General features: G+C 57.4%; 1 protein-coding gene across 1 annotated transcript in view; it reads left to right on the top strand.

Moving 5' to 3' along the window:
- CFAP46 (cilia and flagella associated protein 46) overlaps positions 1-13,094 on the top strand; it is a gene marked incomplete at both ends in the record, with an annotated part of 88,954 nt that overhangs the window by 24,405 nt on the left and 51,455 nt on the right. The window contains 7 exons of the mRNA XM_079699827.1: positions 500-627; positions 1,648-1,781; positions 3,051-3,263; positions 4,393-4,558; positions 5,268-5,417; positions 6,281-6,388; positions 6,892-7,058. Coding sequence (XP_079555953.1) covers positions 500-627; positions 1,648-1,781; positions 3,051-3,263; positions 4,393-4,558; positions 5,268-5,417; positions 6,281-6,388; positions 6,892-7,058 — 1,066 coding nt within the window. The remainder of the gene's footprint in view (positions 1-499; positions 628-1,647; positions 1,782-3,050; positions 3,264-4,392; positions 4,559-5,267; positions 5,418-6,280; positions 6,389-6,891; positions 7,059-13,094) is intronic.

Below are 13,094 nucleotides of genomic sequence, written 5' to 3'. Positions count from 1 at the left end.
CTCCCCAGCCCACCTGGGGTCGCTGCGGGGCCCGCGGGGGCTCAGCGAGGGGACCCAGGGCTGCAGGCGGGGGGCCTGCGGGCAGAGGGGGGCCCTGGGCCGGCTCCCCCCGTCAGCGCTGGCTGGGTCCACACGAGTCTGGCTTGCAGGTCCCTGGAAGAGGTTGGTCTTGCGGACGGTGAGGATGGGGGGACCTGCGGGCAGTCCCAGGAGGCCCGGGGCGTGGGTGTTGGGGGCGGGGCCAGGGCTTCTCGAGGGGCAGAACAGCGCAGACAGAACCAAAAGCACGGCTGTCAGGGAATCGGCGGGAGATTGGCCGTGGCCGTGGCTTTGGGGACACCTCGCCGCCCCGTGGGGCCCCTGCGCTTGGGAGGTTTCTGCCAGCCCCTCCTGGGCACAGTGCCACCTCGCAGAGGCCCCGCCGCCGCACCCGGCGCTGCGCCGCGTTCCCTGGAAGGCTGTTCGGGTTCTGAGCACCCTGCCGCTCTGCTGTTTCCAGGGAAGAAGAAGAGGGGCGGGGACGGCGCGGGGCAGGACTCCTCGGGCCAGTCGGACGCCACCCTGCAGACGCAGGCGTCCCCCAGCCTGCTGCGCAAGTTCGCGGAGGTGGGGTTCATCAACGCCGAGGTGCGTCCCTGCCCACGGCCCCTCGGCCCCCGTGTCACCTGCGTTTGCGCGGACGTGACCTTGTACTCCAGCCCTGCTCCCGGAGGAGCCTGTTCTTTAGGGAAGTTTTCCTGGGTTCTTGGGAGATTTTCTGGGAGAAAACTATAAATCAGAATGTATCGTGAGGGGTGTAGATGTTCATTTTCCTTAGAAGTAATGTTTGAATTGTGAATCCACGGTGACATAGGTACTGCAGGCTGATGGTTACTGGATTTGGGAGTGCCCTCTGCATGGGAATAGCTTCAAAAGCACTTTGAACCCATTGTAAGGGAGGAGCGTGTGTTCTGATCTCAGCCCCTCAGAGGCCACTGAAGGCTGCTGGCGACCAGCCCCCTCAGCCCTGACCTGGGGTCGCTACCGCCCCCTGCAGTGAGCATGCAGAGACCCCAGCGTCAGCCAGGTCAGGCCAGCTGGGTCTAAGCTGGCCCTGGGATCCCTGCACCTGCACGTGGTGGTGACTTTGGTGATACTTTGTAACTTCAGGATTCTTGGGGCCACTTGAGGTTGTTTATTTTGGGGGTCGATGGGGTAACCCGGCCAGAACTCCCTGGCTCTTTCAGTGAGGGTTTGCTGAGCACCTCCTGAGGGCCAGGCCATGCTGAGAGCTGGGGGCAGGTGACCGCGGAGCCAGGGATGGAGCCGGCATCACCCCCGGGAGGCAGGCAAGGCCACCTGCCCCCCGTCCTTGGTCCTGTCAGCCTGCAGGGCTTCAGTGCACAGCCGTGGAGGGACGGGGACTGGGATGCTGTGTGCGCCTGTGGTGTGACAAGGGGACATTTGTGTCCCTGGGGGCTCAGGCTGTGCTCTCGAAAGGAGCCCGTCTCTCTCTGAGATGCAGCGTGTATGGGTGAAGCAACGGCGTGGGGTGGGGGAAGTGTCGCTGCAGGCAGGGAGGCCCCAGGGGCCGGGAAGGCCCTGGGGGCATCGCGCTGGGTCTGTGCTCCCGGGACCTCTCCTCCACTCCACTCACTTCCCCTGCAGGCCACCGTCCACCTGCTGCGATCAGAGGGCGTGTGGCTAAATGACCGTCCCACGCCCCCCGAGGACCTGAGTCAGCACCCGGCGGGCTACATACCCGAGTCCCCAGAGGACAATGCCGAGTGGATCACGTACCGGTAGGGGAGCCGCGGGGGCGCATCCTATGCACCTGGCACCGCTCACGTGTGGCCCGGGGGCACAGGCTGGGACGGGGGCCGCGCCCAGACATGCGAGGGAAGTGGCCGGCTGTCCAGCGCGGCTCACTAGCTCAGGTCGTTGTTCGCTGTGGTTAGTCTTCCTCGTTACTGGTGGAAACGAGTTGTGAGGGAGTTGGTGTCCGGGGAGGGAAGCGGTAGTCGGGGCTGTGGCCATGGGAAGCTGTCCCGGGAAGTATGTGAACGGAAAGAGGGTCCACAGGGAACCCCCCAGAGACTTGCCCACGTCAGATGCCAAGTGCAGTTCAATCCTGAAATTGAGGTGCTGTGGAAACAACCACAGTTTTTAGCCGTTGTTTCATCTAAAATTAAATATTTGAGAGGTGAACACGGTGGTGAGTGAATGTCCGCGTGGCGCTGTCGCAGGAGCCGAGGCTGTTGGCTGCTCCCCGCTGACTGTGCAGAAGGACCACTTTCCTGCCTGTGGCCCCCCGTGGACGGGCCCTCACACCCACCTGCTGTGGAGGGAGTTGGGGACGCCGCCTGACTCCCTCTGCCCACGAGAGGCACAGGAAGGAGGGCCCTGATTTTGCGCAGGTGGGGTGTGTCTTGGTGTTTTAAGTCGCCTGTGAGAGCGCAGCCCGGGGCCTTCCCCAGGGTCCGCTGCCGCTCCCGTCTGGGGCCGGACTCCCCACGCCTGGAGGAGGGCCCAGGCCACACCTGACCACCGTTTTTATACAGCCCACGAGCAAATAGTGCTTTTGATGTTTTTTAAGTTTGTGAAATTAAATAGCGAGAAACACACAACAGAGACTCCACGTAGCTGTCAAAGCCCAGGTTACTAACTGTCTGGCCCTTTAGAGAAAGGGCTTGCCAGGCGCTGGTCTGAGGCCAGCAGGTCCCACGCGTCCATGTGGACGGAGGAGGGCAGCCTGTGTGCGATGGGCCGGGGAGACTAGGCACACCAGGTGCAGAGGTGGACTGGCAGCCTGCAAGCCTCGGCCAGGGGTCCGTCCTCGGCCAGGGAGGGGCAGAGGGAGGGGCGTCCAGCAGGGAGATGGGAGAGCCAGGCGGATGGGGTGGAGGCAGGAGGAGATGGGCAGGCCGGGTCCTTCGGCGGGAGCGGGGGGCGGCCCCCAGCAGGGCAACTTTCTGACCCCTGGGCTCTAGGGACGGCTTCACACTGGTGTCTTAGTGCCGGTCTGGGAAGGGTCTTGATCCCGGGGAGAGCCTGACGCACGCCTTCTGTAGGACCTGGATAGAGGGCCTGTCGCAGTGTGCCATGAACAGCTGGCTGCGCTCGGCGGACATTGGGCGGAAGATACAGGAGGCGTGGATCGCGCAGAACGCCGTGGTCTACGTCCTGAACCACAACCAGCACCTCGTCACGGCCGGCCGGCAGGGGGAGCTCGTGGACGCCTTGTACCACCTCCTGGGCATCGTCAAGGCCGTGGGCCACAGCGGGTGGGTGAGGCTGGCGGTCTCTGTGTGCATCCTGGCTTCCCAGGAGGGCCCCATCCTGCCCCTGCCAGAGACCCTGAGGTCAGGCCGGGAGCTGTGGGGTGGGACGTGCGGGGCCACCCTCACTAGTGCCCAGCAGCGACAGGGCCTCTGTGTACTGGCCGTGCACCCCGAGCAAGGTACTCACCCTCTCTAAGCCGCAGGGCAACGTGTGGGGATCGACGAGGTGCTCAGGCGCCCTCGGGCCCGCACACGGATTCCCAGCAGCATCACTGCCATGCAGATTCCAGCCTGTCACACTCTTGTTGCAAACAGCACGGTTCTGAGGGAGGTTGGCGAGGCCCAAGTCTCGTAGGAACAGGGGTGGAAAGCGACCTTGGTCTGATTTGGGGCGGGTGGAAAATCAGTGTCCGAGAGTTTTCATATCCAGGTGGTGTGAACTCATGAGAGACCGATGTTTTCACTACCTGAAGTTAGAAATGTGAAAGCATCAAGTCAGGTCAGACCTTTACCTAATGAGGATGACTTTTTGAAGCCCTCTTTGTGTTTTTTCTTGGTTGGGCTTTTAGCCTAAACACTCAAATTTAAAAATTTTCATCAGATCCTGAAGCAGAAAGGCTTGAGTGAGTCAGGACACAGCTACATGTGCACATGGGGAGTTTTACACTGCGAACAGGACGGAGCAGCCATGGAGGACGGGCCTGCCAGTGCCCTCACCTCTCCTCTGGGCGCGAGGCTCTGGCAGGGTCCCCAGGACCGTAGGGGTTGCAGGAGCAGCTCTCTTTCTAGGCGGGTGTCCGTGTCTCTGTCGTAGACACAGGTCAGACTGCGTTTGACGGTTTTAAATGTTTTGGTGCTGAGACGTTTCAGGAAGAAGCAGGGAGGTTCTGGTCCAAGCCCACTCCATCCGTCGACCAGTGGAGGGCCTGCTGGACACCCGGCAGCGGGCACGGTGGCCAGGTGGGCCTTTCTGTCCAGGCCCCGCAGGACTCCCTGAGGAGTCCAGCCCACATGGCACAGGTGTCTCCCAGGCATGAAGGCCGCCTGGTGGAGGACGAGCTTCCACCGCAGGCAGTCCTGTCACCATGGCTTCCTCCCTGGAATGGCTGGCCCAGACATGCTTCTCTTCCAGAGACTTGGTGCTGCTGGCGATGCTCTGCAGCACCCTGGCGCGAGGCCTGATCATCACCTGGATCCCAGCCCCGACGCCAGAGAAGTCTAGAAGACACGCACGCTCAAACCCACTTCATACACCGCTGGACCCCGAGGCCGCCTCTGAAGTCAGGACCGCAGTGGAGGTGCTGCGCCTGCGGGTGGGCTCGGAGCCGGGGGTTGGCAGACCCCGGTCAGTGCAGGCGTCAGTGGGAGAGCAGTTGAGGAAGGAAAGCTGCAGGCATTCTCAACCACCCGGAAATGGGGCATGGGGTGGGGGACACGCTTTCTCTAAAAGCAAGGAAACAAGATGAGGACACCTGGATGTCAGTGGTGGGGACATCCCTGCAAGTCCCAGAGCTCAGAAAAATATGAACATAAGGCCAGAAAAATAGGACCAATGCCAGTTCAGAACAGGAAAGCCGCAACACCAAATAAAAGATGCACAGACCAGGGATACGGACGGTTCCATGGTGACCGAGTGGGGTTGTTTGTCCCCTGATTGCATCTCCCGGTGACGTGGACTGTGTGGTGGTCGTCCCAGTCAAGGAGGAGGGATGTTGATGGGTGTTGACAAGCATCTGATGACCCATCACCCATTCCTAGTAAACGTGAGAGAAAGTGAGTTCTGTAGTGAGTTTGAGGGACGTGCAGAGCCTGCGGCTGCCCCAAGTGTGGCCGAGAGCAGTGCCTCCTTCCTCCTGAGGCTGTGCCTCAGCCCCAGGACTAGTGCGTGTTTGGACCACCTTCCCTTCTGGACCAAGAGCCAGGTCTGCTTGTTTTTGCAGCTTTGGGTCTTGGCTCAGGTTCCCTGTTTGGATTCAGGTGTCATGAACAAGGACACCTCCGTTTCAGGTCTGCGAGTTCGCCCTGAACCTGACCAGCGGGACGGTGCCTGAGGAGGCGGTGCCCGTCAGCGCCCGGCAGCAGCTCATCGCCACGTGGGTGAAGGCCAAGCAGCTGCTGCAGCAGCAGATCGGGCCGCGCCTGGGCACGGACGAGCAGGTGCCGGCCGGGGGGCGCCCCCGCTGAAGTCTTCCCCACCCAAGGGCGAGCAGCCTGGGGGACAGGGCGGTGGGGCTGCGGAACGAGTGCCTCCCTTCAGGAGGGTCCGTCCTTGCCAAGGCCGACCCCCGAGAGATGGGGCATGAGGCCTCCTCTGCCTGCCTGGCCGCTGGAACATCCCCTCGTTCCTCCAGCCGACTGGCCACGGTTCTAACTGTCCGCCAAGAGCCGCTGGGCCTCTGGGCTGCTGTCCACCCTCGGTGACCCCTCGCCATGGCTCTATCTGGAGGTGCATCTAGGCCAGAGGGGGGGCACCTCCCTGGCAGGGCCCCACGGGCCACCTGAGCTGTGAACGCAAGGCCGTCGCGGTGAGGGGCCAGGGGAGCAACCAGGGACCCAGAGGGGAGGGGGCAGGGCCAGCCCCACGGCTTCTGCTCCTGCGGACGTGGGCCGTGGATGGACACCAGTGGGAGGTTCCCTGGGCCCAGCTGGAGCCCAGGACACGTGGCTCAGGTGGGAAGTGAGGCTGGAAGGCGGGGACCCTCAGGGAGGGGCATCTGAGCCTGCCAGGAGTGAGCACCGGGTTGGAGCAGGACCAAGGGACGGGCCTCCAGGCAGAGGGCCACCCGCTGTGCCTGGCCACCTGCCCTCCACCTCTGGCCGGGTCAGCCAGCCGCCGGGCCACCGTAGGGGCTGCAGCGCCTGCTCCTCTATTACACGAAGAGTTAGCTCGGAGACAAACATTTACACAAACAGCTCCGATCGTTGCCGCAGACCTGCTGTTTCTCAGGGTCACTTCCCGGGTCGTCCAGATCCTCCAGCCCCGGGGCTGACGGGCCCCCTCTGCACGTCCTTCCCACCAGGGCACCAACGAGGACGTCAACTCGGTGACCAGAGCCCTCGTGGCTCTGGAGATGTACTCCTGCAACGGGCTGGGCCTCATGGACTTCACTGTGCCCCCCTTGGCTCAGGTAGCTGTCGCTCTCTCACCCTACAGGTGTCACCTCCCCCCCATTGTCACCTCCCCACAGAAGTCACCTTCCTCCCCCTTGGCCCACGTAGGTGTCACTGGGCGCCTGGTAGGCACTCCAGGGGCCGTGCCCCGACAAGGCTCCCCACCTCGAGGTGCTTATTCGAATCCCGCTGTTGAGACAAGGAGCCCCAGGTGGCCAGCGATCCTGCCACGTTCTCAGCAGAGCCGAGCGGTCCCCTCAGGGCCCTTGAGCCTGGTCTCCTGGCTCGTCAGAGGGCAGGGCTGCCCGTGTGGCAGGAACGCAGTGTGGACACTGGGACATTTGTCCCCAACCCGCCAGCCCCACCCAGGCTTGGCCGCAGTTGGCAGCCGGAGCCTCAACCTCGCAGGTGACTCAGCCTAGGCCGGGTGACCACTGGACCCGTCCATGTGATGTCAGCCGTGAGCTGGCAGCAGAGACGCCCCCCACTCACAGACGTCCCTCTCCCCCGCCCCTGGCAGCTGGTGAAGATGGCCTCGGAGTGCAGCTGGTCGGACCCCCTTGTGGAGCTGCAGACCTTGACGCGGCTGACCCACTTCACCTACGTGGCCCGGGACCACGAGGCCACCGTGGCCTGCTCGCAGAAGGCCATCCAGACAGGCATCAAGCACCTGCAGGCCTTCAGTCCGTGAGTCACCCCAGCGCCCGACCCTTGTCCCTGGGGCGTGGTGCCTCCTCAGAGCCCACCAGGTGGGGCCCATAGCCTCACCTGCTCGGCCCTGGAGCTGCCCCACCAGCCCCGCGTTGGCCGGGTTGACGCCTCAGCTGCGGCCCCCAGAGAGCCGTGTTCAGCAGGATCCCAAGGCCCCACAAGCCCCTCCAGCTGCGGGCGTGACTGGGGCTCAGAGGCCGAAAGGGCTGCAAGGCTTGACCGGCGGCCGCTCCCACGGGCAGGCAGCTTTGTTGAGAGTAGTTTTGAGCAGGCAACTTAGGAGACCACGTAAATTCGGAAGTAACTGAAGGGTGATTTCAGTGAAAGGAAAATACCCTCCTGCCACTGGCTCCTGTCCACCCGAGTGCTGCTGGCGCAGGCTCTCCAGGGCCCCCGGGATGGCCGCAGATGCTCCAGGCCGCTTGCTCCTGTGCCCCGGGCCCCATTCAGCTCGTCAGTAATCAGGGCTCCTGATCCTTCCCTTTTCCTGAACAAGAGGCTGTTTTAAAGTTGTTTCTGTTGTGAGTATTTCTGCTGTAAAGACTGTTTCCCTTGAGGCTCTTCTCTTTGCCTTACTTCTGAGTCTATTTCCTGAAAGACGGGATCCCGGCCTCCAGGCCAGGAAGACACCCATCATGGCCGCACAGCCAAGCTGACCGCTCGAGGCCGGATCCAAGGAGGCCTCCTGCCTCTGGGTGATGGGAGTGGAGGCCTGAGCCTCTCTCGGTCAGGATCCCAGGGCCAGGTACAGGAGCGCGGCTGCCACATCCCAGCAGCCGCTCTGGGGCCTGCGTGGGACACCCCCGTGGGTGTTTGGGGGCTGACAAGTGACCACGACCCGAGCTGTGGTCACCCACCTCGCACGCAGCCAAGGCCACAGGCTGCTCAGAGCTCCCGTGGAGGCCCCACCCGCACCTCATCTGTCCCTGCAGCGGCTCCTGGGCAGGGGCTGCGGTGCCCTCACTGGGAGCAAGGAAACCAAGGCAGGCAGAGGCTGAGGCCCTCGCCGAGGCCACCCAGCAGGTGGAGGCGGAGCTGGGACTGGAGCCCAGGCAGCTGGTTGCGTGTCTGGAAGTTTCCCTGTGAAAACCAAGGCAGCTGAAGCAGAGGCTGGATGGAGCCCCCAGGCCAGCCCAGCATGTCTCACTGCGCCCACCCCCCCAAGGGGCTTTCCCTCGTGACTGCCTTTCCTCCAAAACAGAGGTGGCTTTTGCTCAACAATCCATCCTGAGAAGGACTTTGCTTCTGAAAGGCTTTCGGACGTCCTGCCCTGGCCTCACTGTGCAGCAGGTGGGGGCCGAGGGCTCCGTGACGGCCAGGGGGCCGCCGGCTCAGGTGCCCGGCCTATGGAGACGGAGAAGGCGCAGCGGTAGCGCACGGAACACCCGGCCCCCCGGCAGGACATCTGATACTAGGCAGGGACTCGGGGTTCTTCCCGGAAGCCTCTGGTCCTTAGCACAGAGGTCCCCACCAGACACTGGTCTCCACCACCAACTGTAAAGCTGGGCCTGTCAGCAGACAAGCCATTCCGAGCTCCCCCAGCATCTCATACACACTCTCCAGTGTGAACCGAGGGTCCTCAGACTTTTGAGAAGGCCCTCAGCTCCGAAGAGAAGACCAACGAGAAGAAATAGGGAAAATTACTCTGGATGAAACTGTCAGCTTTTATAACATAATGTCCAGTTATCTCACCAGGGAAGGCAGGTTCATTCAGGAATAGCAGAGGAATTGCAATTAGGGAAATGCAAACTTTGGTGGACCATAGGAAATCTGGAAAACAAGGAGGGGGATCTTGCTTTTCTAGGAAAAAGGGGGAGTCAGGAGGGGCTGTGATAGCCAGAGTCCACTGGGGGAGTTGGGGGTCCAAAGTACCGAGGCTTCCTGTTGGCTGTCTGTGCCGGTCTCTGATCGGCTGGGCTGTCGGGGGTGGAGGGAAGGTTCCTTCCTCCTGCTGGACAGTGAGTAGAGGCCCCTTCCTGTCTGAGATGTAGGCGAGGCCCCTTGCTGTTTGGGGTAATTGCGGTGCATGGCGGACGTGGGACCTTCCTGACAGGCCTGGCCTGACTCTAGCTGTAGCTGAGGTTTCTGTAATTCATTCCACAGAGCAGATTACATGATGATGAGAAGAAATATTAAAAATAATAATAACCTCCAAGGTATTTGAGAAGATGCAGCATTTAAAAGTTAAAATGTAGTGTTGTGGAAAAGGAATGAGGATCAAAAGGAAAAGGACTAAAGATCTCTTCAAAATTAAAAAGGTAATTTCTGAAGTTGAAAATAAAGTCAGTGAAGGGCTAGAAGCTAAAGTGTGAGGAAATCGTGCAGAAAATATATGAAGAAAGACAGGAAGTGTGACAGAAAAGTCAGAAGAAACAACAGGAGGTCCTAAACTCAACTATCGGAATTCCAGAAAGAGGGAAGAACGCATTCTTAAGAAAGGAGTGGGGCTTCCCTGGTGGCGCAGTGGTTGAGAGTCCGCCTGCCGATGCAGGGGACACGGGTTCGTGCCCCGGTCCGGGAAGATCCCACATGCCGCGGAGCGGCTGTGCCCGTGAGCCGTGGCTGCTGAGCCTGCGCATCCGGAGCCTGTGCTCCGCAACGGCAGAGGACACAACAGTGAGAGGCCCCAACAGTGAGAGGCCCGCGTACCGAAAAAAAAAAAAAAAAAAAAAAAAAAACTGAACAAAAACAAACAAAAAACAAAAAAAGAGAAAGGAGTGAAACGCAGGAGCTTCCCTGAGTAGAGGACACCATCTCATGATTGACCCTCCCACTAAATGACTGGCGAGAAGAATGAAGAGATACATCCAGGTACGTCAAGGGATCATCAGGTCACGGTAGATACGGAGACTATCCTATAGCATTTAGAAGAAAAGAAAAAGAAGAAGGAAATAGAAACGCAGCAGTCTTCTCAGAAACCATCACTAGAAGCTAAAAGAAAGTGGAACGTTCTAAGTGTAAGTAGTTTTCAACATGTAATTCTAACTCACCCAAACTTTCAAGTATCCCAGTAAAGAAAGCTACTTTTAAACAGATGAGGACCTAGAAAATGTATTTGTCACACACCTGTTTTTAGAAAGTTAATTGAGGATACACTCCAGAAAAACAAGGGAGTAACCCAGAAAAGAGAAAGATATTGGATGCTGGAAATGGAGATGCAATCCAGAAAAGGTGCTGAGCTGCGCTGCTTGCCGAGAGAGCCTCCTCGGCAAGGATGTAGGGGAGGGCCCTGGGGGTGCAGGCAGGGCCAAAGGAGGACCCAGTGTTGTGGAGAGTTTACAGGTATTGTGGTAAAGGAGGGAGGGAGAAAAGCCAGTTGGAAATGCCAGGAGATAACAAAGGTAATAGCTTGCCTCTTCAGTGAAAAACACAGACATTATCATGGTGTTTATTGATATTCCAGTGTTAGGATTAGCATTTTGACAAAGATGACTTATTTGTGGTTACCTAATAAAATATCAGTGTTACCAATTTTGACAGTACAAAAGTAAAGTAAAAGCACAGATAACATACTGTAGCAGTGGGAAGGGGGAAGAGGACAGGTGGCGTGAAACCCTCATCTGAGAAGCTGAATAGTCGGGTGTCACTTTGAGGGACCACAAGATATTCTGAGGTACAAAGATAATAAATAAGGGAATTAAAAGTAATGCTGGGACCAGCTATATTCATAAGTTGGGAAAAGGGACTTCTATAGGTAATGTTTAAAATTTATAAATTGGGAAATCAAGATAGAAGCCAGTTTTTTGGAGGAAAGCATATACCTGCTAGAAGACAGAGCTGAAGACCTAGGAGTCATTCCCTCTTGGGAATAGGACTGGGAGCTGGGTTGGGGAGTAGTTCTTAACCATGTGGTAGGTACCATTTTGATAAAAATTAAAAGGTTAATTTTAAAAGAAAGAAAAAGACTACATTCATAAAGAAAGAGTCGGTGTGTGAGGGCTGCTGCATCGTCTTCCTATAACGGAGTTAAGGCTGATTTCACTAGTTGCGGGCACAGCAGAGCTCGTCAGGGGACGGGGTGGCAGGGTGCCTGCTGCAGTGACGGGTGTGTGCCCCAGCTTCGCCGTTCTTTCCTCAGTGATTCTTAAATTATCTTTTATTTTAAAATAGCAATTCTTATAATAAAATAGGCTAAAAACATAAATGTTTACATATGGTAATAGGGAAAGGGGAGGTCATACAAGACTATGTAAAAGTTTGGTTTTCACCTTAAGACCTTTGAGAACTCATTAGCAGACTGTTGCTGTCCTCTAGTGGTGATTGGTGTCACTGCTGTCAGTGGGGTCACCCCCTACCGGGGTTGGACTGTGGACCTGACCCGTTTCTCACCACACTGAGGGCCAGCTGTGTCTAGGCCTGGAGCTGGGCGCCAGGAGGCTGGACAGGCAGAGGTGAGCGGCCCTTGGTTCTTTAGGGGATGCCGACTGCACAGTGGTCTTGCTGGCCCCTCAGAGCCTTGGACCCTGTCTCCAGTCAGCAGAATCCACGGTCAACTTCAGCACGTGGTGTGTACTGCAGATGATTCACCTTTTTTCAAAAAAATTATACGTATTTCAAATTTTTATGCTATTTTTTCTATTTTGCAAGTTATGTAAAGAAACTCAGGGTGGAGTTGGCCACAGTAATTTTTATGATAGCATTTCACAGTAATAGTGAAAATAGTTTTCAGATCTTGGTGAAAAATAGTGCAGTTACTAATCAATTAGTATTCTCACCTCTGAGTGTGTAATTACGAGAATCAGTTTCACATTTATACTATTAATGTAAAGGAATATATATTAATAAGGAATTTCATGTAGATCCCTGAAACAGACCAACAGAGGTTACCTTCCTACTTTGTTTAGCACTTTCATTTAACATAATCACCAACACTGTTGGGTTTTTATGTGAACTTAAAAGTCACTTTTTCTACCAGTTCTGGCCATGACACACAATGGATCTCATACTCTTGTGCTATTTTAAAAACTGTAAAACTTGACGAAATACATGAAACAACTGCTTCCAGACATTGGCCAACAGATGGCCCAAGGCCACGCTTCTTGCAAGAAGAGGCCATCAGAAGTGAGCCCCACATGCCCCCTCGCGCTCTGCCTGGGGGCGCAGGGCACTGCCCAAACTGCAGCTCCAGGAGCTGGAGCCCAGACAGAAGAAATGCTCGCGGGAGACAGAGACCAAACCCCGGGGCTGCTGGGGCCTCTGACTCCACAGGATGCAAGACGAGCGAGGAGGTTCCCGGACAGAGAAGGCCAGATCCCACAGGCCTGGCAGGAAGCAGGCGACAGAGAGGCCAGAGGCCCTGTGCTGACCCAGGAGAGTCAGGGAGCCCTCGCTGAACCGCCGGGCATTCGGGAAGACCACGCCTTAGGGGCTGGGCTCTAAGGGCCACGCGAGACTTGCCCTAAGACTCCTAGTCCAAATATCAGTAGGCTAAGGGTGAGCCACAGGTGAATTCACTGCCTGCCAGAATGAAACCCCACCTTCCTTTAAAGGAAGGCAACATAATCCACACTCTCAGCAAGACAGCCCTCCACCCCTGCCCCCTGCCCAGGGCCCAGCATAACAGCAAACGTCACCAGGCATGTGGAAAAACAAGAAACTGTGGTCCATACCAGGAGAAAAAGCAGTCAGCCGACTCAGACATGACACAGATGTTGGAATTAGCAGACGATGGATTTAAAACAGTTATTGTAAATACAAGAAAGGAAAGAAAGGATTTTAATGGGCAAATTGCAGGTGGTGAATTTCAACAAAGAAATGGAAACTCTAATTAAAGAACTAAGTAGAAATTCTAGAAATGACAAGTACGATCTCTGACATGGAAATATCACTGGGAGAGCTTGACATTTGAACACTGGGGAAGTGATCAGTAACCCTGAGCGCAGGTCAGCACACTGTGGAAACTGAAGCACAGGGAGAAAGGCCTGAAAAACAGAGGAGCAGTGCCTTGGGGATCAGTGGGCTAGTGCCCATGGGCCAGCACAAGGGCAGGTGTGGTCTCAGAAGGACTGAGGC

The sequence above is a fragment of the Hyperoodon ampullatus genome (genome assembly GCF_949752795.1).
Source record: "Hyperoodon ampullatus genome assembly, chromosome: 1".
Lineage (NCBI taxonomy): Eukaryota > Metazoa > Chordata > Mammalia > Artiodactyla > Ziphiidae > Hyperoodon > Hyperoodon ampullatus.
This window is presented reverse-complemented; position numbering and strand designations above follow the sequence as displayed.